A 26,033-nucleotide genomic window follows, 5' to 3' on the forward strand; every position below is an offset into this window, starting at 1 on the left:
TACAAAGGAGTTTGGCTATAATATTTCCATGCATACATGTAATACACTTTGATCAAATTTAACCCTTCTTACTCTTTCTTTTTTTTTTTTTTGGTCGGTCGTGGGGCTTGAACTCTGGGCCTGGGCGCTATCCCTCAGCTCTTCAGCTCAAGGCGAGCGCTCTACCACTTGAGCTACAGCGCCACTTCCGGTTTTCTGGTGGTTTATTGGAGATAGGAGTCTCACAGTCTTTCCTGCCTGGGCTGGCTTTGAACCGCGATCCTCAGATCTTAGCCTCCTGAGTAGCTAGGATTACAGGCGTGAGCCACCAGCGCCTGGCTTTCTTACTCTTTCTTATATCCCATTTTTTTTTTTTTTTTTACAATTTTCAGGGGTTTCTATATTCTATTTTCATGTGTATAAAGTACTTTATCTAAAAATTCTTCTAATGTCATTTATATATCTTATGGATAAATCTCACATATACAAACTCATTACTTAAATGAAAAGACCTTCAAGATCATTTCATTTCTAATAGAGATATGCTTTAAAATGTGTTAACTTAGGTATTACTGTCATATAAACAACAGATATAAACTTAAGTTTTAAATAAGCTAATGTCAGTCATAAATTGTAAGATATATATGAGGTTTATTACGTATGAACTGAATAAAGAAACTAAATATGGCCATCTCATAAGTGGGTATTCCTGTTCTTATACCTAGTCACTAAGGCATATTATTCATTATCTGACTTATATAATGGTAACCCCTCTGTACATCAACTTTATAATAAAAATAAATAAAGGTTTATTCAAAAAACAGTAATGTGGAAATGATCAAAAGTCTATCTCTATGATTAAAGACACATGGTAACTAAGCACAATAGATGAGCTGGTACTAAAGGAAAAAAAAATAGTATGAAAGATCTTTGGGTTCACGAAAAACAAAACTGGAATAGATTTAATAAAAATAATAAACATTTCCTGAGGTTAATAACTGTTCTTTGGTAATGTAAGACAATGTTCCAATGTTCTTGTTCTCTGGAATACAAATCAGCGTTCAAGGACAAAAGTACATGATTTAAAATTTTTAGAAAACAATTGTACAGATGTAGAAAGACTAAGGAAAAAGAAGAGAAAGGACAGAACCAACAATCAAGCAATACAAAATCAATTGGTAAATAGGAATAAAAGGTATAAAATAACTTTTGATTATTCATGCATGTTTTGTGTAAATCTGAAATGATTTCTAAAGAAAAGCTTTAAAAAACCCATCATTCTATGTAGGATTAAACAACTGCAAACAGGTTTTCTACATAGGGTCAGGCTATAGGCTCAGATTTCCTCACCTATTACTTGTGATAGAAAAGCAATAGATTATATATTATTCACATAGCTCATTTTGTGTGTATGAGCTGAGGGACAGGATCAGCTGGAACCAGATTTTGGCATAATCTCACAGAAGAATGATGCTACTTATCTGTTAATGTAATGTTTGTGTACTTTCAGAAACACTTATCCTCCACCATTGCTAAGTTTAATTTATTACACCACAGGAAAAACATCTGGAAAAAATAGTCTATCCTTTAGAATAGAATACAATAAAAATCTTTTGAAAGTATCAAATTATTTTAGTAATACTCTTGTGTTGCTATAAGTCAGCTTATCCTTCAGTACACAGGGGAAATTGCTTTTTTATTTCGAAAGCTGCTTATCAAGCCTTGTCATATAAAAATAATGGCTGTAAGCCCACAACATGCCTTTGAATGTTCCTTTTATCTTTTGAGTGGCACAACTAACTATATAAACACAGGGCAAGACTTTCTATTCTAGTTGTATCACTAATACTCTGTCACAGCTTAAAAATAGTGACAACAGATTGACACTCTTCTTTAACTGTGGGTTGAATGGAACTATGAAGCACATTTTGGAAGTAACGGTATGCTTTTTACACAAAAAAAGAGCTTACAGTTTCAAATATATCACTTCAGGGAGTCTTCACTCCTTTTACAGTCCCTCAAAAGATCAATTTCAAGTTTATAAGTAAGTACAAATCTCACATTAGCTTGATACTGCTCCAGAATCACATGACCTGGAAATTCTGGTTCAGGCACAGACGCAAATTTCTTGATAATGTCTTCAAGAGCTTGGAGTCCAGCCATCCGCAGCTGGTTGCTGTGATCAGTTGCAGCCATGAATGCCATTCGAATAAGGTCAGAAAGATGAAGTACCAAGAGGTCATCTAAAAATAAAAATGAAATGCAAAAAAGACTATACAAAAAAATTAGTACAACACAAACATGAAATAAATTCTTGATAAAAGCATTTGTAAGTCTGGCGCTGGTGGCTCATGCCTGTAATCCTAGCTACTTAGGAGGCTGAGATCTAAGGATTGAGGTTTAAAGCCAGCCCAGGCAGGAAAGTCCCGAGACTCTTTTTTTTTTTTTGGTTCGGTCGTGGGGCCTGAACTCTGGGCCTGGGTGTGTCCCTCAGCTCTTCAGCTCAAGGCTAGTGCTCTACCACTTGAGCCACAGCACCACTTCCAGCTTTTTGCTTATGTGGTGCTGAGGAATCAGACCCAGGATCTCAAGCATGCAAGGCAAGCGCTCTTCCACTGAGCCACCTTCCCACCCCAGTCCCGAGACTCTTATCTCCAATAAGCCACCAGAAAACCAGAAGTGGCACTATGGCTCAAGTGGTAGAGTGCTAGTCAAGAGCTGAAGGACAGCGCCCAGGCCCAGAGGTCAAGCCCCATGACCTTTAAAAAAAAAAAAAAAAGGCATTTATAGCCCACAAATTTCATATTGCAAAAAAAAGATAATCTTTTGTGAAAATTTCTGTGTCAGTGTTCCCAAAATAGTAGTTATACTATTCAATGTTAACATGGATAACTATAAGATATACTTTGACATCTGAAGCAAAAGATTTAATTAATATAACTGTCTCTCCAAACAAGACCATTCTTTTAGAACATAGGTTGGCAGAATCATATAAAGGACCAGATAGTAAATATTTTTGGTTTTGCAGGTTATATCATTCCCTCCCGCCCCCTTTTCTTCTCTCCCTCTCTCTCCAATTCCCCCCCCCCCCCCCCCGCCTCCTGTTCCTGGGGCTGATCTAAGAGCCTGGGCACTGTCCTTGAGGTTTTTTTACTCAAGGCCAGTGCTCTATCACTTGAACCATAGATCCACTTGCAGCTTTTTTACATAGTCAACTGGAGATAAGACTTTCCTTTCGTAGCTGGCTTTGAACCACAGTCCTCAGATCTCAGACCCCTGAGTAGCTAGGATTACAGGCATGAGCCACCAACACCTGGCTAGGACATATCATTTCTAATATAATTATTCAATTCTGGTGTTTTACAATACAAAAGCAGTCACCACTGATATGTAGATTCAAAAGTATGCTGAGTTCCAATAAACTTTATTTACAAAAACAGTGGGAGGGGGGGAAGGAGAAGGATTGGGATTGGGGGGGAGGGGGGAGGCTGGGAAGGGATGTGAAGGGTAAACAAAGGAGGAGGCTGCAATGCTTGGTAAGAAATGTACGCATTATCCTGCCCATGTAATTGTAACTCCTCTGTACAGTATGTTCACAAATAAAATAAAATAAAATAAAAAAGATTAAAAAAAACCAAAAAACAAAAACAGCTGTGGGCTAGATGCGAACTACAGTCTGATTCTTCCAATTCTGACTTCAGAAAAATTCAAATATGTAGTAAAGAAACCTAAGCCCACGAAATGGAAAGAAAAAAATCCTAGGAGAATAGAAGTAGAAAGGGAAAGCTTTTCTTTTAGCCCTAGAGTAAAACCTCTATTCTAGATCTTGCTTAAAATTAGGTCCCACTGGAATTCAAATAATACAAAGTGCAATAATTAAATTACATCCCAGAACACAGTTCAGTGCTATTAAAGAAACACTTAAAGATTTAGCACTTACATAAATTCTACAATGTCTGGCAACTAAAAAAACTTACCAAATGTAGAGAAATAAATCTCACAACAGAGGAAAAAAATTAGTGGAAATATAAATTTAAACAAATAGATGTATCTGTAATCTATCCACCCACTCATCTACCAATCTATCCATTCATCCATCCATCCAACCACCTGTGCGTCTTTGGATCACCTTCTTCAACTTTTCTTCCAAATGGGGTGAAATGTATAAACAGAAGACAGAAAATTAAAGTAAAAAGCAAGGAAACTAACAATCAATGAAAGGCATAGGCCAAAAGCATGCTACATAAATATACCTAAAAAGATACTTTGAAGAAAAGAAGAATAGATTTTATATTTACTTTTAGGATTTCGTAGTTTAGCAGAACGTGCCATGGCAAGATCAAAGTGAGCCTGGTCTGCATTCTCACATAGATGGATGATTCGACAGAGGCAATCTGCAGCAAATACCCGAGTAGCCCAGCGAGGTGCCACAAAAGGCTTTGACTTATCTTCTTCGCCTAGTGTGGTAAACATGGTATCGTCATCCATCTCATCTTTCTTTTCAGATTCTTCATCTTTTCCACTACTGAAGGGAGTTGCAGTACTCATATCTAAAATGAAAATAAAGATGATAGCACCACACATACAGGAAAAAAATGGTGCTATAGAGCAGCATTAATTCTCAAAAACGAGGAAAGGATAAATTACCAATCTGAATATTTATATACTGTTATGCTACAAAGAAACCTGGTGGGTTGTTTTTTTTTTTTTTTTTTTTTTTGGTCAGTTGTGGGTCTGAACTCGGCCTGGGTGCTGTCCCTCAGCTCTTCAGCTCAAGGTGAGCACTCTACCACTTGAGCTACAGCACTACTTCCGACTTTTTCTGTTTATGTGGTGCTGAGGAATCGAACCAAGGGCCTCATGCATGCAAGGCAAGCACTCTCCTACTCACCTTCCCAGCCCTGAAACCTGGTATTTTAAGGTATTTAATGTAGTTTCCGCTTTCAAAAATTTTGAAATACATTTTCAAAAAGAAAGGAAGCCAGGCACTGGTGGCTCACACCTGTAATCCTAGTTACTCAGGAGGCTGAGATCTGAGGATCACAATTCAAAGGCAGTGGGGGCAGGAAAGTCTGTGAAACTCTGATCTCCAATAAACCACAAGAAAACCGGAAGTGGCTCTGTAGCTCAAGTGGTAGAGCACTACCCTTGAGCTGAAGAGCTGAGGGACAGCGCTCAGGCCCAGAGTTCAAGGCCCACAACCGACCAAAAAAAAAAAAAAAAAAAGGAATCTGAATTCATTTGGAATATAATTTTAACTTTTACTATTTTTACAAAGATTCATAGATGAAAATGATGAGTACTTTTAAATATAACTACAAATTTACATAGCTGTATATACCTATATGTATCATTATATGCTTGTATATTTGTCAGAAGCAAAACGATTATCATTTTTTAAGAATTTATGTATACTTATTAAATACATACCACTAGAAGCTGCCAGCACATCTTTACAAAGCATTAACCAATGGGAAAGTTTTTCTACTGCCAGCGATGAAAGCATATGCCCCAGTGTGTCATGAATATCAGAACATAATTTCCTATCTGTCTCCCGATCAAGCATTCCAAACAGAAGTCCTTCAAGGCCAGTTTCTGTTATATTAACACCCTGGTGTCGGCAATGGATGTCACTTTGAGAACTAACCCCAGGTGCAAAAGGATTGACATCTGAAAAGGAATTTGTAAAAATGAATTTATATGAGATTTTGTTGTACTACAGAGAACAATAACGCTAAAAACTAAATCTTACATGTAATTTCACAAGAGCAAAAAAATCAGAAACTTAAAAATACAACTACTGTCTCTCTCTAGTTCATATATTTTAGAATTAAAATTGTCAATTTTAATCTGACAATAAGGATAAAATCCTGGTTTATAAGAATATTCAATATTCAAACTGAAAAATTTAAGCAAAAGGAATATAGACAAAGAAGAAAACTTACTGCCACCACTGCTCTCTTTATCCCCTGCATTTTTGGCAAGACTCATGGCATATTCACAGACTTCAGCTGCTTCTCTCTGCGCAAGTTGCCGGAGACATGCCACAGCTGCCCGTCGAAGTAACAAATGGGAACTACATAAGTGAACCTGCAAACCATAACAATTCAGACAATTATTTAAGCTGAAGTTCTTTAACACACTTACCCAATTAATATGTATGAGATAAAACCTCTATTTGTCAAGAAGCTCCTCCTTTAGCGATCACAGTTGTCTAAGATATAATAAAAATGGTATTTTGGCAAAATAATAGCATTAATCTACTTAGATGAAAATGCAGAAGTACTTTTTGCCCATGTTTTTTAATTTTATTTTTGTAAAGATGCTGTACAACGAGGTTACAGTTACATCAGTAAGGTAATGAGTACATTTCTCATCAAGTATTGTTACCCCCTCCTTTGTTTTTCTACTACTATCCCTTCCTTCTCCCTCCTCCCCACTTCTCCCTCACCCATCTCATTTTTATACATATATCTGGCTGTCTTCTAAAATTTTTAAACACACAAAACTCAAATGTAAGTAACACCAAAAAAAAAAATCTCAACTGCCTGCCAGAACAGAAAATACTCAGAGTAGTACTTGTTCATTTTCAAAAACATATTACAATATATTTAATACTTTTATGTTATTTAATAAAGGTTATTAAATAATTTATCTCTCAATACATTTGCTAAAGAAAATCACATTTCGTTTGGTTTAGGCATTACAAACAATATCACACAATATTGCCATTTCTGAGGTAATGGCATGAAAGTTTTAAACATCTGAATTTTTTCATTACTTTAAATAAGCCCATGTGTATAGACTATTTTTCTTAGTAAGCATCAAAGTGTCTGATTAATGAAGACAGCATGAGAGACTATTGGCAAGTTCCAAAGAGACCATCAGTTGAATGGCCCTTTTTTCATGTTTAGTCGGCTATGTTATTTCCTCATCAGCTGACTATAATCTTCCCACACAGTCTTTTGGAGGAGGTTCAGGAAAGTGCTCCAACATGCCATGTAATAAAATCCTTGATGTTCCACTAAGGAAATCAACTTGGAAACATTATAGTTTGCTACCATGGAGGAAGCTCAATGTATAATATGTGGCTTACTGATAAACACCACTGTAATGCGTATTAAGTCCTGTTATTACTTTATTAGATCTTCTTGTGCTCTGTGTTATCAGGTCCACCTCCACAGAATGAGAAAGGAACCAGACAATTTAGGAGTGAATATCTGCATTTGAATTGTATCAGGTACTTATCAAGTCTATCTTGCTCAAGAGATGCCATCTATGTCCTCAGAATTTGTATCAGACAATGGCTTTTGGAAGGATGTTTAATATCTTGTTACATGTGCAATCTAATACATACTAGTAGTGGTAATTTTCTTTGTAGATGTCTTTTGTAAACATGTCATGTACATTTGGTACTGCCTGTGGCTCACTCAAACTCCTAAATGGTCCAAGATAGACTGAATTCCTCCTAATATAAAGGAAAACAGGAGCAAATCTTATTGAGTAAAGCCACACTAAATGTAGTATCTACTCTTAACCTTCCTATTACCCTGAATGGCCTTTTCCTCTTCTCACCACAGCACTATCCTCCCCTGGTTATAGGATGTTTCAGAGCTCTCTTCTCACTGGATCTCTTGACTGGCTGACTGGTTCTATGAACAACTGGCTTCTATGAACAACATAACCTCTACCTTTCCTTTAACCTCTCCTTCTCCTTTGTTTGCTTCTCTCTTTTCTAAATCATCTATGCTCTCTTTTTCTAAATCTTTTTTTTTTTTTTGGTTGGTTGTAGGGCTTGAACTCTGGGCCTGGGCACTGTCCTTGAGCTGTTCAGCTCAAGGCTAGTGTTCTACCACTTCAGCAACAGCACCACTTCCATCTTCTATTCTCTTATATCTTACTTTTTCCTACATTTCCAGTGACTACCTATATGCTTATTTACCCAAACTTACTTCTCTTGCCAGATCTCTATTTTTCTGAGCTCCAGCCCTGTGTAACTATTCACATGGCTAAAACTGCATTAAGATATCCCAACTTTCTCTTCAAAGTTAACCAAATCTCAGAAAATTTCATTACAATGGTCAAATCAGAAACCTAAACCTTTTCCTTTTCTCAATGTCCCTTTTCTTCTTTTAACAGCCAATTGATGAACAAATTCTGTCAAATTTACTTCCTAAATACCATCCAAATCCACTTAATTTTCCTTATTATTACAACCAGCTCAGAGCAAAGCATTATCACCTCCATGGTAGAACATCATAATTTTTACCATACAGAGTCCATTTTCATCAGGCAGAAAGAATCAAATGGAAAAGGTACAAATCTGATTAAGTTACTCCTCTGTAAAAAAAAACTTCCTAATGTTTTTCCTTTGCTTGTACAATAAAGTATAAATTTATACTATGTATAGAAATCCCGCATAATCTTCCATCTGCTAATTACCTTGATTCTTGTGGCCTGGGATTCTCCTCTTCTCTCTGGCTTAACTAAGTAGTTAAGCCAGAGAGAAGAGGATGAATTGCTTCTTTAAATGTATGTCACTTGAGAACCTTGAATTGTTATTGTCCCCTCTGACTACAAATAAATGCTGTCTACAATCGTGCCCTTAATGATTAACTGCAAATTAACTCCTATTTATTTTGTAAATTGTACCCCATGGATTTTTCAGAAGTCATATCTTAAACTAGATTATGACATGACCCGACCTATATTCTTTGCTAGCTCTTATCTTGTTTGTAAATAGCTATTGTTATTTTCTTTGTAACTATAAATCTTACAATGACAATAGTTTGATCTCATCTCACTCACAAATGTACCTCCAATACTCTGGTTTCTGAGGCTATTAGTAAATATCTGTTAAATGGATAAATTGATGACTGTAATGACAGCTACAGAATCTCAGAAGTTACCAATCAAGCTTTAAGAAATAAAATTTTAAAAAGCAAGACTATTTGTGACCCATTCTTAGTTAAGAAACAAACAATAGACTGAAGTATTTTTTAGAAGGCTTAAAAAGAGCTGGGTGCAGTGACTCACACCTGTAATCCTAGCTATTGAGGTTGCGGTCTGAGGAACAAGGTTTGAAGTCAGCCTAGGTAGAAAAGTCTGTGAGACTCTTATCTCCAATTAAACACCAAAGAGCCATGAGTGGACCTGTGGCTCAAGTGGTAGAGCACTAGCCTTGAGAACAAAAGCTGAAGGACAGTGCCCAGGTTCTGAGTTCAAGCTCTAGAACTGGCACACAAAAAAGGCTAATCTGTGAATAAAACAAATAGTTATGAAATTATTATTGATGCCTATGCCTCAGAACTCACAACCAAGGAAATGTATTTTCTTTTGATCCAGTTTGTTCTCTTTGGAAAAAAATATAAAGGCTCCCAGAATAAATCAGTGAATAAAACAGCTTTATACTTACACAAAGGCTAGGAACAAGACTGGATAGGTTGACATGTCTTGGGGCAAACATATGCAGCTGCTGAAGGCAAGAGATGGCAGCTGCCTGAACAAGAGAATCAGAATGGTCCTGGGTGATTGCACAACCCACCAGACAAGAAGAACGAATAGTAGAAATTGTTGCTCCATTTCCTAGTAGAAAAATGAAAGAAAAAGTAAAGTACAATTATTTTATTAGTATCACTAAAACACCACCTAGAAAATAATTACCTTCTAAATAACCCTTTGTTCTAATTATTACATAGACTTTAAAAACCAAAAGTCTGCAAAGTTCATGAAAGTAACTGTAAAACACAACTGTAAGCCGGGCGCTGGTGGCTCACGCCTGTAATCCTAGCTACTCAGGAGGCTGAGATCTGAGGATCGCGGTTCAAAGCCAGCCCGGGCAGGAGAGACCGTGAGACTCCTATCTCCAATAAACCACCAGAAAACCGGAAGTGGCACTGTAGCTCAAGTGGTAGAGCGCTCGCCTTGAGCTGAAGAGCTGAGGGACAGCGCCCAGGCCCAGAGTTCAAGCCCCACGGCCGACAAAAAAAAAAAACAAAAAAAAACACAACTGTATTTGGGTAACAAAAATATATCTGTCACCAGCACCGGTGTTTCACTCATGTAATTCTAGCTACTCAAAAGAACTTAGTTCTGAGGATTGAGGTTTGAAGCCAGCCGGGGCAGGAAAGTCCGTAAGACTCTTATCTTCAATTAACCACCAAAAAGCCAAAAGAAGAGCTATGGCTCAATTGGTAGAAGATTAGCCAGCCCTGAGCTGAAGCCCCAGGACTGGAACTAAAAACAACCCATCTGTCTTTTATTTAACTATATAATATATATATATATATGTATATATATATATATACACACATACACATATACACACACATATTTCTGATAAATGATTTTATTTTTACAAATGTTACTGCTTTATTTTAAAAAGTTAAATTTTGAAAAGCCAGTTTTCTCATTCTCTGTTCAACCACTACTATTACTTCCAATACATAACTTCAAATATTTTTCTGATAAGATTAATTAAAATTTTGCTGGACTCCGGTGGCTCACACATGTAATCCTAGCTACTCAGGAGGCTGAGATCTGAAGACCGCAGTTCAAAGCCAGCCTGGGCAGGAAAGTCCATGAGACTCTTATCTCCGATTAATTACGAGAAAACCAGAAGTGGTACTGTGATTCAAGTGGTACAGCACTTGCTTTAAGCTGAAGAGCTCAGGGACAGTGACCGCCCAGGCCCAGAGTTCAAGCCCCCACAACCAACCAAGAAAAAAAAAAGAAAAGATTAATGAAAATTTCTACAGAATCGGAAAAATTTTATTGTATACTGCATATATAATAATTTGATTACTAAATATAAGTTTAATAATTTTTTTCATTGTACATACATATAAATATCATCTTAGGAGACCAAAGAATGAATCATATATACATATATAACTTTGGGAAAGTTCTTAACCTCTTCCAATATTAGTGCTTCATTTGAGCAATTGGGATAATGTGTGTTTCTGCACTATCAGAATTAAATAAAGTAAATATTGATGAAAAGCTTATCTGAAGGACTGGAGGCCTAGAGCAGATGGGAACCTGAGCAAAAGTATCAGACCCAGGCTAGGATGTATGTAGCTCAGTGGCAAAATGCTTGCCTAGAAAGTGCAATTTCTTCTTCAATTCACAGTACCAAAAAAGAAAAGACCAAAAATAAAAAATGCAGTTGAAAAAAAAGCAGCAGACCTGAGTTCAAGTACCAGTCAAGGTAAGGAAAAAAAAAGCTTTTCCCATTGAAAGCATTTAATAACTGGGAGAGTAGGGGAAAAGGGAAAATTCAAAACAAACTTTATATATTCATATTCAGTATACATTCACAATAAACTGCTGATTTCAGTGTTTAGCCATTGATAGAATTAGTTCCAAGCAGTAAGAATAATACAAATGTACCACTCATCTGCTAACACTAGACAAATGATCTTCTCTGAGCTTTCCTCCCCATAGAAAAATAAGGTACTATTACCTGCTTCATAAAGGAGTAATTTTTCAAACTATGTTCCTGACACTGTGTTCAAAACCAGAGTGAATCAAACTCCATGAAAACAAATAGAAACTTGTTTTATTTTACTTTCAATGAATCCTAAGTAAAATTTCATTGAAAAAAATGTTTTATCTCCTTTAAAATTTAAAAAATACCTGCATGGAATAGGTATGTTGTACACATTTTTTTTAAATAGCAAAGGCAAAATGTTGAGTGCTAGAACTTAAAAACAAAGATATTCAGTAGATTAAAAAAATTATCACAAAATGTCTTCAAGCAATGTGATATCAGCATTCAGAATATTAGAAAAAATAGCAATCACCTAGTTTCTTTAAGATAGTTTTACTTACCCTGCAGTTCAGGGCCAACAGTAGTTATGATAGCACCCAAACATCTCCCAAGACACTGATGTACTTCTGTATGTGAAGGAGGAACTGTGAGCAACAAGGTAAGAACTAAAGATAAAGTGGGCTCCACATAGCCACGATACATTGGGCCACTCGAATCCACTATCAAGGCGAGTGAATGAAGAGACCAAGTCTAGAATGAAATTCAACTATTTCAGTTATAAGGAAATGAGAACAAACTGAATTAAGTATACTGAATTGTTACATCCTTGTATCCTTTCATATTTTTAGCACATTAACATGAACTTGGAAACCATGATTATAGTCTACTACATCACATGCTTCAGTGCTCACTGGGGTTATACTTATTTGCATGTGTTATGTAAGGAGAAACATAAAGATGAAAGGAAATTAAGAGGAAGAAGAAATTAAAAGATGGTAACTAACTGCAATCCTAGTTACTTAGGAGAATGAGCCTGAGGATCTCAGTTTAAAGCCAGCTCAAGCAAAAGATTCAAGAAGCAATAATTCTAGTTTAAGTGAAGGCTAGGTGCCAGTGGCTCATGCCTGTAATCCTAGCTAATCGGGAGGTTGAGATCCGAGGATGACAGTTCAAACTGGCCTGGGCAGTAAAGTCTGTGAGCAATGAGGAGTTTTGTTGCATATTGTTTTGAGCTCCTAACATAAAATGTAATTCAGAAATTAATGACCTCTGCTGAATATGCCATGACTATGATGTCACAGTAAGTAAACAATAACAGGGAACCATCTTGTTTTATGTATTGACAATTTAAAATTTCATTTATACTTCCTTTAAGAGTCTTATGTAGAAATCACACAAAATTGAATTTTTGCAAAAATGACTTTAAGAATTGTATTTCTGAGTAAATTGAAGTACAAATGTAAGTCAAGTGCCGACAACTCACACCTGTAACCCTAGCTACTCAGGTGGCTGGGATCTGAGGATCTTAGTTCAAAGCCAGCCTGGACAGGAAAGTCTGTGAGACTTTTATCTCCAATTAACCACTAGAAATCTGGAAGTAGTGCAGTGGCTCAAAGTGGTAGAATGCTAACCTTGAGTAAAAAAGCTCAGGGACAATGCCCAGGCCCTGAGTTCAAGTCCTATGACAAACAAAAAAATATATAATTTGAGTGAAAAGTAAAATCTTGTCAATATCTATTACAAATAATGTTTTGTTCTAAAACAAAATAAAAGAACAAGAACATAATACATCTTTCCAAACAATTTATCAATGTCACTATTATTTTATAGAGCAAATAATTTTCCTAAAATCATTATTAAAAGTGTTGGGGTTTTTTTTGACCAGTCCTGGGCCTTGAACTCAGGGCCTGAGCACTGTTCCTGGGCTTCTTTTGCTCAGGGCTAGCACTCTACCACTTGATACAGTGACACTTCCGGTCTTTTCTGTGTATGTGGTACTGAGGAATTGAACCCAGGGCTTCATGAATGCTAAGCAAGCACTCTACCACTGCGCCACATTCCCAGCCCTAAAAGCTTTTGTAATTAAAAAAATACATCTCTACCTGAACTTCGGAGGATGTACCATCTTGTGCTAGAGCCAATAAAATGCTGACACTGGTCTTCAGGTGCTGTCCTGAGCCTATGCCACCAACGTAACGATGCAAGCAACCAAGGGCCAATGAATGGCCAGTTCTAGACACAACATCTCGAGCTGACTTCAACCTGAAAAAAAGGATCATGCTTCAGGGATGGATTTCTCTATTTTCCTCTAGCATTAAAAAACACACAAAGTCACATACAGAAAAAAGAAAGATTCTGGAAAGTAAGAAAGATTATAATCATGATACTTGATTTTTCATTCCCATAACATAACACAGAAGAGCAATTTAAGTGTCACTTGGAAATACTTGGAACGAGTAAAACTAATCAGAAGGCATCCAGCAGAAGATTAAGTGTCTATGAATGCTTTAGCTTGCTCATTTTACCCTCAGGAATTCAAACAACACACTGGGCCATTATTCTATGCCCAGCTAGTCTGCCACTCTGTGAAAAGACAAGGAAAGCTATTCTCAAATGAATTCAGAAAATACTTTTTTCAGGATTACTATATAACAATCATTGAGTCCCACTGTCTCTTATTTATGATCATGATGTGGTTTTGTACTATTTAAAATATGTAATGAAATGGTATATAATTCAAGAGCTAGTTCTTAAACTTATTTTTGCTAGTCCTGAGGCTTGAATCCTGAGTTTATGCTCTGTCCTTGAGATTCTTTTGCTCAAGGCTAGCACTCTACCACTTAAGCCAGAACACAACTTTCAGCTTTTCCTGAGTGGTTTACTGGAGATAAGAGTCTCTTAGACTTTCCTATTTGGACTGGCTTCAAACCATGATCCTCAGATCTCAGCCTCTTGAGTAGCTAGGATTACAGGTGTGAGCCACTGGCTTAAACACTTTATTAAACATTTCAACTTACGTATTTGATCACCAACTTCACAGTTAGTAATAACTACATCTTATCTTCATGCCCCCAGCCTTTATTGCTGGTTATTTTTCAGGTAGGATCTAGGATTTTTGCCAGGAGTCAGGCTGATGCCATAATCCTCCTACTTTGTGATCAAGGACTTGCTCTACCACATTCAGCCTATTTGTTGAGATGAGAGTCTCACTTTTTGCCTGGGCTAGCTTTGAACCATAATCTTTCCAACCTCTGCCTTCTCGATTAGCTGGCCTCATAGGCATGAGCCACCATTTCTAAACTGTCTTATTGTGTTAATCATATTTATTTATATCTCTGAGAAAATTCTTTAAAATTAACAAAGAAATCCTGAAAGCCATGATTAACTGTGTCTATAATAAGAGAATAATATGAGATAATAAGCTTGGTAGTAGTTTAAGTGGTACTGTGGTCCAAGTGGTAGAGTGCTGCCTTGAGCTAAAGAGCTAAGGGACAGTGCCCAGGCCCAGACTTCAAGCACCATGACTGACAAAAAAAAAAAAAAAAAGAGATTTATTCTAAAAAGCAATTCATAGAAAGAGTAGTGGTGGTAAATGGAAGCAGATGGAAGAAAAAAATGATGCAGAGCCTCTCTTAAGTGAGTGAACTTACCTGAGAAGCCCTGACTAACCTTCTTGGTTCCAAGAGCTGGATGAGACAACTCCCCATAGCAGAAGTACCTAACATGTTAGACTTTTCCAAGATTCAAGAGCTGAATCTGGGCTGGGAAGGTGGCTCAGTGGTAGAGCGCTTGCCTTGCATTAATGAGGCCCTGAGTTCGATTCCTCAGCATCACATAAACAAAAAGAAAAAAAAAAGCCAGAAGTGGCACTGTGGCTCACGTGGTAGAGCGCTAGCCTTGAACTGAAGAGTTGAGGGACAGCGCCCAGGCCCAGAGTTCAGGCCCCACAACTGGACCCCCTTTCCCCCCCCCCCAAAAAAAAGAACTGAACCTTCAATAAACTGCACACTGGCATCATTGTGAAAAACATAAAATACCATCATAAGCTATACCAGATGGGAAATCCATAGTCCAGTACACAATGATTTATTACTTAAAAGAGAGAAACTTATTTTTTGGTAAAAAAGAATTCCACTTACTTGTCAAAGCTATATTGGGCCATTCTAGCAATAAAAGTTGCTTCTCCCACCACCTGAGCCATTCTCCCAAGAGCTTCTCCTGCTGCACACCGTAAGATGGGGTTGGGATTATCAAGAGCGCCCATAACCAGTGTAAGAGCAGATTTTCGAACCTCTTCCGGTCCTAAAGTACTTTTATTTTCAGCTAAGCCCTACATTGATTCCAAAAATAATAATTATGATAGTTTATATTTCAGTCAAATAAAATACACACTACAATTTTTAAAAATATACATATATCTTCATATATTATTTTAAAAAATACATATATCTTCATAATTATTTTCTTCTGTTCACTATCATATAGATATTCTATATCTATAATTAGTACTTGTTAAATTGACAATAATAACTTTCCTAAATATGATTTTAAAACAAGATAAATAACATAGCTAATAGGCAAATTAATCATAAAACCAACAATCCTTGGAGATTTTTTTTTTTGGGGTCCGGTCGTGGAGCCTGAACTCTGGGCCTGGGCGCTGTCCCTCAGCTCTTCAGCTCAAGGCTAGCACTCTATCACTTGAGCCACAGCACCACTTCCGGCTTTTTTTTTTCTTATGTGATGCTGAGGAATCGAACCCAGGGCCTTGAGCATGCAAGGCAAGCGCTCTACCACAGAGCCACCTTCCCAGCCCCTCCTTGGAGATTTTTTAATCCAAAGATTAATATCTAAATGCTGCTCTTGTATATAAAGACTATTCTATTATTAAGCTGATTACTATTTAACTGATTGGAATTTATCACTCTAAGTTAAAGGAAAGAGAAGATCTGAGAAGTGAAATACTAATTCATTCGTATAAAAATTCAACAAAAGATAACTGTCTTACAACCATAATCAGTATATATGTAAAGATCAAATTCCACAAAGAATAATCAGCAACTAACTGTTCATACAGTTTGTTCATCATCATAAATGCAAATGTCTGGTCTTGCTCTTCTTACTGTTCGGGAATTTAAATTTACTTACTTGACACAAAAATGTAAGTTATGATACCAGAGAAAAATGTTTAACAACAGCATACCTACGAAGAAAAATGAACCCATACGATATTACAGCTCCTCATTCTCCCAACCACTAAGGCAGATCATGATCACTTTTTTTTTTTTTTTTTTTTGGTCAAGGGGCCTGAACTCTAGCCCTGGACACTGTCCCTCAGCTCTTCGGCTCAAGGAGAGTGCTCTACCACTTGAGCCACAACCACATGCCACTTCCAGTTCTCTGGTGGTTAATTAAAGATAAGAGTGTCAGGGACTTTCCTGCCGAGGTTGGCTTTTATCTGCAATCCTCAGATCTCAGCCTCCTGAGTAGCTGAGATTACAGGCATGAGCCACTGGCAAATACCTTTAATGCACTAAGAACAGCAGTGAATATATTAAGCTGCACAGCTTGCTGGCGAACACCCTTGGCTTGTTTAACACATTCAGCAAAGTGATCCAACATTTGCAATCTGCAATAAAAGGATAAAGTTCACATTAGCAATAATTTTTTCATGTATTATCTAAAAGACAGAGGTAAGTACACCAATTGTTTAGCAAATAATATCCCATACTGTCTATTTTGTGTCTCACTCTCATGGCTGATCCAAACCCATAGCTCTTCCTCATAAATATATAATCATGTAATTAACCGTGTGTGCTTGGGGAAGTGGGGGTGAGGTATCAGGGCCCCAAGCTCTCTCTCAATTTTTTGCTTACAGTTGGTGCTCTAATACTTGTGTCTCACCTTTAGGTCCAAACTTTTGATAGTTAATTGGAGATAAAAAGAGTCTAACAGATTTGTCTGTCCTGCCTGGTTTTGAACCTCAATCTTCTGAGCAGCTAGAATTAAGACATAAGTCATAGGCACCAGCACCAAGCTATGTAGATTATTTTTAATACAAAAATGAAAATTGTGGCATATTGTTAAAATAATCTTATATAGAAGAAAAGGGTATCTCATATCTTAAGTTCAGAAGCTATTAGTAGATTTCAAGTAATATTTAGTTTTGATCAGTTTATTGTTTTGTTTCTTTTGTACCAATATTAGGGATTAAACTCAGGGCGGTGTAGTCTCATTGATCACAGCGAGCACTCTACCATTTAAGCCACACTTCCAGTCTAGCATTTTTGCTGGTCAACTAGAGATGCAATCTTTTGGACTTTTCTGCCTGGCTTGCCTCAAACCTTGATCTTCTAGATCTCAGCCTCCTGGATTGCTGAGAGTATAGGCAGTGCTTAATTTCAACCAAATTATTCATATATCTGGGCAAGACAAAATGTCATAATTAAATCTTAGATACGAAAAACAATTTAAATCAAGTAAGATGTATGTGTGTTACATATTTAAAGATAGAATATCTTTCACATACTAATTGATTGATTGTGGTACTGAGACTCAGACTAAGGGTCCTGAATTTACTTAACCACTTAAGCTGTGACCCTGAACACTCTTTTTTGCTTAGATATTTTTCAGGCAGTGTCTTGTACTTTTTTGACCAGACCTGTGGGGTCACAGTCCTCTTACTTAGGCATACCACAAAGCTGAGATCAAAGATCCATGCCACCACACCTAGCTTATTGACTGAAATAAGATCTCATTAACCTTTTGCCTAAACTATCCTTAAACCTCCATCCTCCTAATGTCTGCCTCCCAAATAGCTGGCCTAAAATTTTTACATTATCTTGAAGGCCTTTCAATAATTCATTTTTCTTTTCTCTTTTAGAAAATCAAGAATATACAAAAATGCCTACTCAAGTTAGGGATAGTGATTTGTGAATATCAAATATAGCAAACCAAATGCTTTTGGTACCTTAGTTCCCCAAGTTCAAGACTTGAACCATACCTCAGAGACCAATCTTATTACAGAATAAGCTCATCACCTATACAATTGTACAATAACAGAATTATCAAACTGATACCTTTAATTAAAGACCTAGTTGACTCAAAATTTCCAAACAAACCATTATGATGAAAATGTTGCAATTCAAGACATAGTCCACAATAAAATAAATACCAAAGGCAAGGACACAGAGCTAAAACTGAATTTTCAAACTATGTAGACTCTGCTGCATACAATTTATCATGTACATATCACTTATGTTAGCAAATTTATGAAAGTATTGTTTTAGTTGTAGCTCACAAAAATCTACTGTATGAATATAGTTTACATTTGGCTAAAACTACCTCATTGACTTTATACTAACCGGTGTTTGTAAGAAACATGAGGAAACACAACACCAAAAAGAGCCACAGAGGCATCAATGACTGAGACTCCAAGAGGGAGAGGACCAGGTACAGCTTCTCCAGCAGGTATTCGTAAATAAATAGAGGAAGGGTCATGTTCCAGAGCCCCACTTCCAGATGCACTATTTGGCTGGAGCTGCAAAGAGTAACATGAAAGTTACTTAAAACTACTTTAGAAAATTTACTTGCTAAGAATTATATATGAAGCTGGGCGTAAGACAGAAAACTAACTAAAAACCAGTGATTGCAGATTTGAGAGTGGTCCAATGGTAAAAGGCCAGGCAATGAGCAGATAGCCAGCTGGAATCCCAGTCTTAGACAAAAAAAAGGAAAAGAAAAAGAAAAAAAGAATCACTGTATCTAAACTTCTTTAAAAACAAAAATACATTTTGGCCATTAAAAAAAACAATTCTTTAAAAACAAAAATACATTTTGGCCATTAAAAAAACAATTACCATTAATAACAATATATAGGATTTTAAGAAAAGTTTTACTCATTCTGAAACATTTTTATACAACCTACTTTGATGTGTAAACAAAATAATATAAGCAATACCTAAGCCCACAAAAAAAACTTAAAAGAGGGCTTTTGATCTTTTTAAAAAGATCAAAAATGGTATACTTAAATGGTATAAATGTACACAATGGTACACTTAAAAATGGTATATTCAGTGGGCAAAATAGTTGCTAAACTTATAGTCTAGTCACTCTCTCATTCCTCTCCAACCTGCTGGAGGCATACCTCAAGTCATACAGCACCAGCCAATGAGTGAAAGCAAGCATCAAAAAACCAGTTACAATTAATTTTGCTACAACTAACATAGGATATAACACAAACAATACTAAATAAACACAATTTGCCAAATTCTACTTTTTATATTTTTCATCACCTATCTCCCATCATGATTCTGTGTCTAAGAAAGTTAAATGAAAATTAAACTTCAGTACGTGATATTCTCTTTTAAATGACAAAAGTATATTAGGACCATTGTTTTAGGTTAATCTGGCATTTCATTTTCCCTTAAGGCTTACTACCTGGTCTTCAATTGATTTATGATCAGTTTCTTGCAGCCAGGAACCGAGAAGAACACTGTCATCATAGTGGCAAAGGGATCGGAGGAGGGAGGTAGTTGTGTTGGCTGAGTTGTCAGTCAAAGTGAATTCGGCCACCAGTTCCCTAAGAAGTGCATTGAAAGATCCTACAAAAAAAAATCTTCAGATTAAAAATTATAATTTTCATGAAAACTACAATACGCTTAACAAGAATAAAGTAAGTATATATTCCCTCTTTTAAAAGATCTATTTTTTTAATGGTAAGGGTTTTGAACTTAGGGACTCACATGTGCTAGGAAAGTGCTCTACCACTTAAGCCATGCTCTCAGCCCTAATTTTTCTTTTTTTTAAAAGATGGGTCTCAGTGGGGCATTGGTGTCTCACACCTATAATCTTAGCTACTCAGGAGGCTGAACTTAGGGACTCACATGTGCTAGGAAAGTGCTCTACCACTTAAGCCATGCTCTCAGCCCTAATTTTTCTTTTTTTTAAAGATGGGTCTCAGTGGGGCATTGGTGTCTCATACCTATAATCTTAGCTACTCAGGAGGCTGAGATCTGAAGATTCAAAGCCAGCTTGGGCAGAAAAGCCCATTAGATTCTTATTGCCAATTAACCACCCAAAGTCCAGAAGTAGAGCTGTGACTTAAGTGGTAGAATGTAGTTTTGAGCAAACAAAACTAAGGACAACACCCAGGCACTGAGTTCAAGCCTCAGGAACATCCCCCTAACCCAACAAAAGATGGGGGTCTCACTATGTCTGGCCAGAACTCTTTGGGTTGAAATGATACTCTTGTTGCAGTTTCATAGGTAGTTGAGACAAGGGTATATGCCACCATTTAAAGTTTTATAAGTAACTATCAATAAAATTTATGTGCATCTGGGACTTGGTTAATACATGCAAAATTATATTAAAATTTTAATACATCTTTTAATATATAAAATGTCACTTTTTATTATTGTATATGCCTTAAGAAAAAACACAGAAGACAAATCCTTTATTTTAAATACAATAAATGCTATACAACATTAATTATTGTTCATTGCCAATGTCATGCAAATACTGAACTACAGCTACTAAAATTCTCAGGCATAGTTATTTAATATTAATGTTTTACATAATGTTTTATTTCTACAAAGTATATTACTAAGTCTCCCTTCAGGTTCCTAAATTATAGGATATATTACAATGCATATGAAACAGTTTAAGATATTAATTGAAAGTTCAGATACTGAAGATAAACCAGCTAAATCTCAATCCAAGCTTAGCTATTTACTAGCTCTGACTCAGAGAAGTTACATTATCTTTGTCTGTCTGGGATTCTTTGTTATTAATTCATAAGCTAAGTTTTAGAATCATAAAACTAATATAAGTAAAGGGCTTGGAATGGCAACTAGAACACAGTAAAACATCAACAAGAGTGAGCTCCTTAAAAAAAAAAAAAAAAAAAAAAAAAAGAGTGAGCTCCTTTACTTGAACTTTTGTACATCAGTGGCCTTTTTTTCCAAAGTGGTTCCATGGGATTCTGGTCAGACTCTTTTAACACTGAGGAACTGTAAGAGCATATTGAAGAATTTTTATCAGATACTTCAAGTTTTTTTTTACCTTCGTAAGTTTTGGGAGGTAACAAAGCCAAGATATCATAAAGTCTTAAACGGACCATTGCTGCACTAGCTTTCAGATGTGCTCCATGGGCTTTAATTACAGATGGAATGCTAAAATAGCAAAAGCACAGTTAAGATCAGCTTTGTAGAATAAGCATTACCTATTAATGTTTGGCAATATATTGATGTAATGTCAAAGTACATTGATAAGTATCACACACATTCACTTTATTTTATGATATTTACCACTGGCAGCAGAAACATGTTAAAATACATTTATATACATATATTTTTTTTTCTTGGTCAGTCCTGGGACTTGAACTCAGGACCTGGGCTCTGTCCCTGAGCTCTTTTGCTCAAGGCCAACACTCTACCACTTTAAGCCACAGCTCCTCTCCCAGTTTTCTGGAGATAAGAGTCTCACAGATTTTCTTGCCAGGCTGTCTTTGAACCAAGATCCTCAATTCTCAGCCTCTTGAGTAGCTAGGATCAGGTGTAAGCCACCGGCCACTAGCGTACATTTATACTTTAATTAACATCAGAAATTCTAAGCCAGGTACCAGTGGCTCACACCTGTAATCCTAGCCACTCAGGAGCTGAGATCTGCAGATTGTGGTTCAAGGCCAGCAGGGGCAGGAAAGCCCATGACACTCTTATCTCTTATCTCTAATTAACTACCAGAAAACCAGAAGTTGGACTGTGCTCTAGAGCTCAAGTGGTAGAGCTCTTGCCTTGAGCTGAAGAGCTGAAGAGCTGAGAGACAGCACCCAGGCCCAGAGTTCAAGCTCCACGACTGACAAGAAAAAAAAGAAAAAAAAAAAGAAAAGAAAAAGAGAAATAATTCTTAAAAAGTCAATTTGCAAAAATTCAGTTTTGTGTAAGTTCTACATAAGACTCTTAAAGGAAGTATAAAATATGCTTAAATGAAGTTTTAATTTGTTAATACATAAAACAGGATGGTACCCTGTTATAATTGTTTACTTACTGTGACATCATAGTCATGGCACATTCAATAGGGGTCATTAATTTCCGAATCACATCTTCAGTTAGGAGCTCAGGACAGTGTGCAACAAAACTCCTCATGGCTAGAAAAAAAAATTTTACAGTCAGATTTACAGCAGCTTTTGTAAACCTGAATATACTTTAAAAATTACATAAAAGTACTTATACTATGAAATATTATTTTAATCATAAAATATTTTGAAATCATATCAAATTGAAAGGAACACAGGTAACAACTCCAGAGAAAATCATTACAAATGGCTGGGAGAATGGACACAAATGAAGTGGGAGATTTGTCTTACGGAGATCTGCATATATGGGAATTAAGATGATTACACAGAATTCAGATAGAACCAGAAATTACTAGAATGGTCCAGTGAGAAAAAAATATCTTTACTGGCTCTTTAGCTCTTTAGACTGAAAGGCCTCTCAGGTGTGTGGGAACACAGCTGCCACCCTGCCCTAACACCCCAATGTATGTATCTCTCCCAGTGTGAGAAAAAACAAACAGGAAATGAATGAATTCTAATGAACCTAATGAATTCTAATTACCAAATAAACAAAACTTGAGCCTTTCCTGTAAATTTCCAACTTGCACACAAAGCAACTATGTCCATCATTTGTGTAATGCTGATGATACCACTGCATCAGTTTACAGATTTGATGACAATGTAGAAAGAAAGAGGTGTTTTTTTCCATTATGAAAAGACTCACTAGAAACTGAGTAACTCTAGTACTCCAAATTTATTTTTTCTGAAATATTTTCATTTTTTTGTGTGCCAGTCCTGGGATTTGAACTCAGAGCCTGGGTGTTGTCCCTGAGCTTCTTTTGCTCAAGGCATTCAACCACGAGCCACAGCTCCACTTCTGGCTTTGTTTTTTTTTTGGTTTTTTTTTTTTGGTAGTTAATTGAATATATGCACCTGATAGACTTTTCTACTCAGGCTGACTTCAAACAACGATACTCAGATTTCAGTCTCCTAAGTAGCCAGACTACCATCGGCACCTGGCTGAAATAATTCCAATTACTAGGAAAATGGAGTTATCTATAGGGCTTCTCTCAGTCTACAAGTGTATGGATTTATCATTAGATATTAAAATAATAAGTTCAAAAAGTGCTTATCCTTTTTTTTTTTGCCAGTCGTGGGACCTGAACTCTGGGCCTGGGCACTGTCTCTCAGCATTTGAGCTCAAGGCTAGTGCTCTACCACTTGAGCCACAGCACTACTTCTGGCTTTTTCTGCTTATGTAGTACTGAGGAATCAAACCCAGGGCCTCATTCATGCAAGGCTCTACCACGGAGCCACTTTCCAAGCCCCTCAGTAATATTTTAAAGGTTCAATATTTTCAAGTTCTTACCACATAAAGCTCCAGCACGACCTTCTAAAGTTACCTGCCAGGTAAAAGAATCACCCCGAGCCTTCTCAGCCTCCAATTCCTTTAAAGAACGAGGGAAAACATTTCGCCACAATAACAACATCTTGGGCAGATGGTATCGAACAACAGATGGTCCTAAGCAAGATAAAAAAGAACACAAAACTGTAAGCATATTTTACTCTACTTTTTAATCCCTAGAATTAACATGAGTTTCAAAGTGTGTGTGTGTGTGTGTCCTAGGGCTTGAACTTAGGGCCTGAGTGCTATCCTTGGGCTTTTTGCTCAAGGCTAGCATTCTACCACTAGAGCCACAGCTCTACTTCTGGATTTTTGTGGTTAACTGGAGATAAGACTCAGAATTTCCTGTCTAGGCTGGCTTCAAACCCACATCCTAGATCTCAGCCAACTGAGTAGAATTACAACCGTAAGTCTGGCCTGAAAGTATTACAACCTGGCCTGAAAGTATTTTTCATCTAATGATCATTAAAAAAAAAACCTCTTTAAAACATGATAAATGTCAGTTTAAAAGTACCAGTATTTTTAGTATCAAATATAAAATATACAAAAAAACTATGCAACTATATTCAGACTAGTAGAATACACATAGTACACTAAAATGAATAATAAAATCTACCTGAAACACATTGTATAAGGTCTTTTCCACATATACAGCCATACATAGAAAATATAGCTATTCCAGACATATACAGTACTTATTCTTCCATTCTGGGAAATGTATATTGTTAATTAATTATACAAAAACATATTAAGCACTAAGAACTTACACTTCCATTGCTGAATCATTCATTTAACACACCACTTACATACTAAACATAAACTTCTAGGAAAGAGTTACTTTTGTTTTCTTTAGAAAACTAGGCTAAAGTATCATTTCCCATAGATAGAAGATTAGAATAGTGAACATACACACTTTGTAAGTAGCATGTAAATATGTAAATTAAAGAGTAGACATAGCTTATTACAATAGTATGTGTTTCTGGCTTAACAGATCCTGCTCAACTATTCCCATATCTAAGACTTATCATAGCACTTACGAAAGTTTAGCACATAATCTTCCACAAGCAGCACCATTTAAATGTGACTTTCTCATTCTTAAAATCAGGACTTCATTTAGGAATTGGGATTCCCCAACTCCCATATTCCCAACTCTTTTCATTAGCAATAAGCTTATAAAGTAGCAAATGGTTAACAGCTATTCTTTTACTAAAGGTGAAGCTTTGGTAAAAGCTTTCTCATTGAATGTCCTTGCATAGATGTTACCATAGGATAGAAAAGGAAACATCCTTATTATTTACAACCTCATTACAAGACTAGACTGTGAAGATTAATACTTCTAAATTAAATTTGCTTTATAGTGCACTGACAATAACACAGTAAACTAAAAACCTAGTCAGATACAATTGTACCTAGAGTCATGAGTGCTCCAAGTAAAAGCCATCCGGCTTGGGTGCGCTGTAAAGACAATCTGCTATTCTGGGCAGCAGTTCGTAACAGATCTTCAGCAATACTAACTACCATCTGCAAAGAGAAGCTTGCAATTAGATTTTAATCTATGAAAGTTGATGAAATCAAATATGACAATAGAGAACTAGCATATTTTATTTCAAAAGAAGTTGTCCTTTCATGGTGTTGGGATCAATAAACTTTCAAAGTCAACATTAAAACCTCCAGAATGGTGCAATGTTCAGAGTAGTTCGAACCAGTGGCTCCTCGGTTGGTATCTTGACACTGACCTGGAACAATCTAACCTCTCTGCTTCAGTTCTGTCTTGTTAAGATAGGAACGATAGTGTTATCTATCTTATTCTTGTAAGGATTATATAAATTAATGCACCTGTTCTTAAGCTAATATGAGAAGATCTTTCTTTATTTAGAAAAACAGAAAGCAGGATGCAACATATGATTAAATGACAAATAGTAATACAGATGTAGTAATAAGTTAGAATAGAATAGAATAGAATGGGATTTTTTTTTGGTTTATTTTTTATTCTGGGTCTCACTATGTAGCTCAGGCTGGCTTTGAACTCACAATCCTCTGGCCTCCTGAATGCTGGTATTACAGACATGTGCTACCAGGCCCAGCAAGTAAACAGTCTTAAGGAGAGTTCAAGGAGAGTGAATTTAAAATGGGCCTCTAAACAAATAGGGGAATAATAAATTCTACTGTAAGACAGTTTTGGAAGCTGAAATGGGCATAGAAAAAGCATAAGGAATAGAGCAAGTGGAACATCAGAGCAAACATGAACATGCTGTAGAAAAGATGGAAGAAAAAGAAGGATAATCAATGAAAAAGAAAACATTTCACAAAATGAGAAGGAGGCT

At 36.4% G+C, this 26,033-nt stretch overlaps 1 protein-coding gene across 3 annotated transcripts in view; it reads right to left on the reverse strand.

Annotated features, from left to right (window-relative positions):
- Heatr5b (HEAT repeat containing 5B) overlaps positions 1 to 26,033 on the reverse strand; it is a 76,190-nt gene that overhangs the window by 29,316 nt on the left and 20,841 nt on the right. For all 3 annotated transcript variants that reach the window (XM_070025369.1, XM_070025370.1, XM_070025371.1), the window contains exons 11-25: positions 25,119 to 25,230; positions 23,674 to 23,826; positions 22,298 to 22,397; positions 21,314 to 21,423; positions 19,691 to 19,854; positions 18,616 to 18,791; positions 16,775 to 16,880; positions 15,391 to 15,581; positions 13,354 to 13,513; positions 11,812 to 12,001; positions 9,395 to 9,564; positions 5,925 to 6,069; positions 5,410 to 5,649; positions 4,278 to 4,529; positions 2,041 to 2,222 (exon numbers count right to left, since the gene is read on the reverse strand). In XM_070025369.1, the coding sequence (XP_069881470.1) occupies positions 2,041 to 2,222; positions 4,278 to 4,529; positions 5,410 to 5,649; positions 5,925 to 6,069; positions 9,395 to 9,564; positions 11,812 to 12,001; positions 13,354 to 13,513; positions 15,391 to 15,581; positions 16,775 to 16,880; positions 18,616 to 18,791; positions 19,691 to 19,854; positions 21,314 to 21,423; positions 22,298 to 22,397; positions 23,674 to 23,826; positions 25,119 to 25,230 (2,451 nt within the window). The remainder of the gene's footprint in view (positions 1 to 2,040; positions 2,223 to 4,277; positions 4,530 to 5,409; positions 5,650 to 5,924; positions 6,070 to 9,394; positions 9,565 to 11,811; positions 12,002 to 13,353; positions 13,514 to 15,390; positions 15,582 to 16,774; positions 16,881 to 18,615; positions 18,792 to 19,690; positions 19,855 to 21,313; positions 21,424 to 22,297; positions 22,398 to 23,673; positions 23,827 to 25,118; positions 25,231 to 26,033) is intronic.

This window comes from Dipodomys merriami, unplaced genomic scaffold, assembly GCF_024711535.1.
Source record: "Dipodomys merriami isolate MVZ:Mamm:240054 unplaced genomic scaffold, mDipMer1.0.p SCAF_17, whole genome shotgun sequence".
In the NCBI taxonomy this organism is placed as follows: Eukaryota; Metazoa; Chordata; class Mammalia; order Rodentia; family Heteromyidae; genus Dipodomys; species Dipodomys merriami.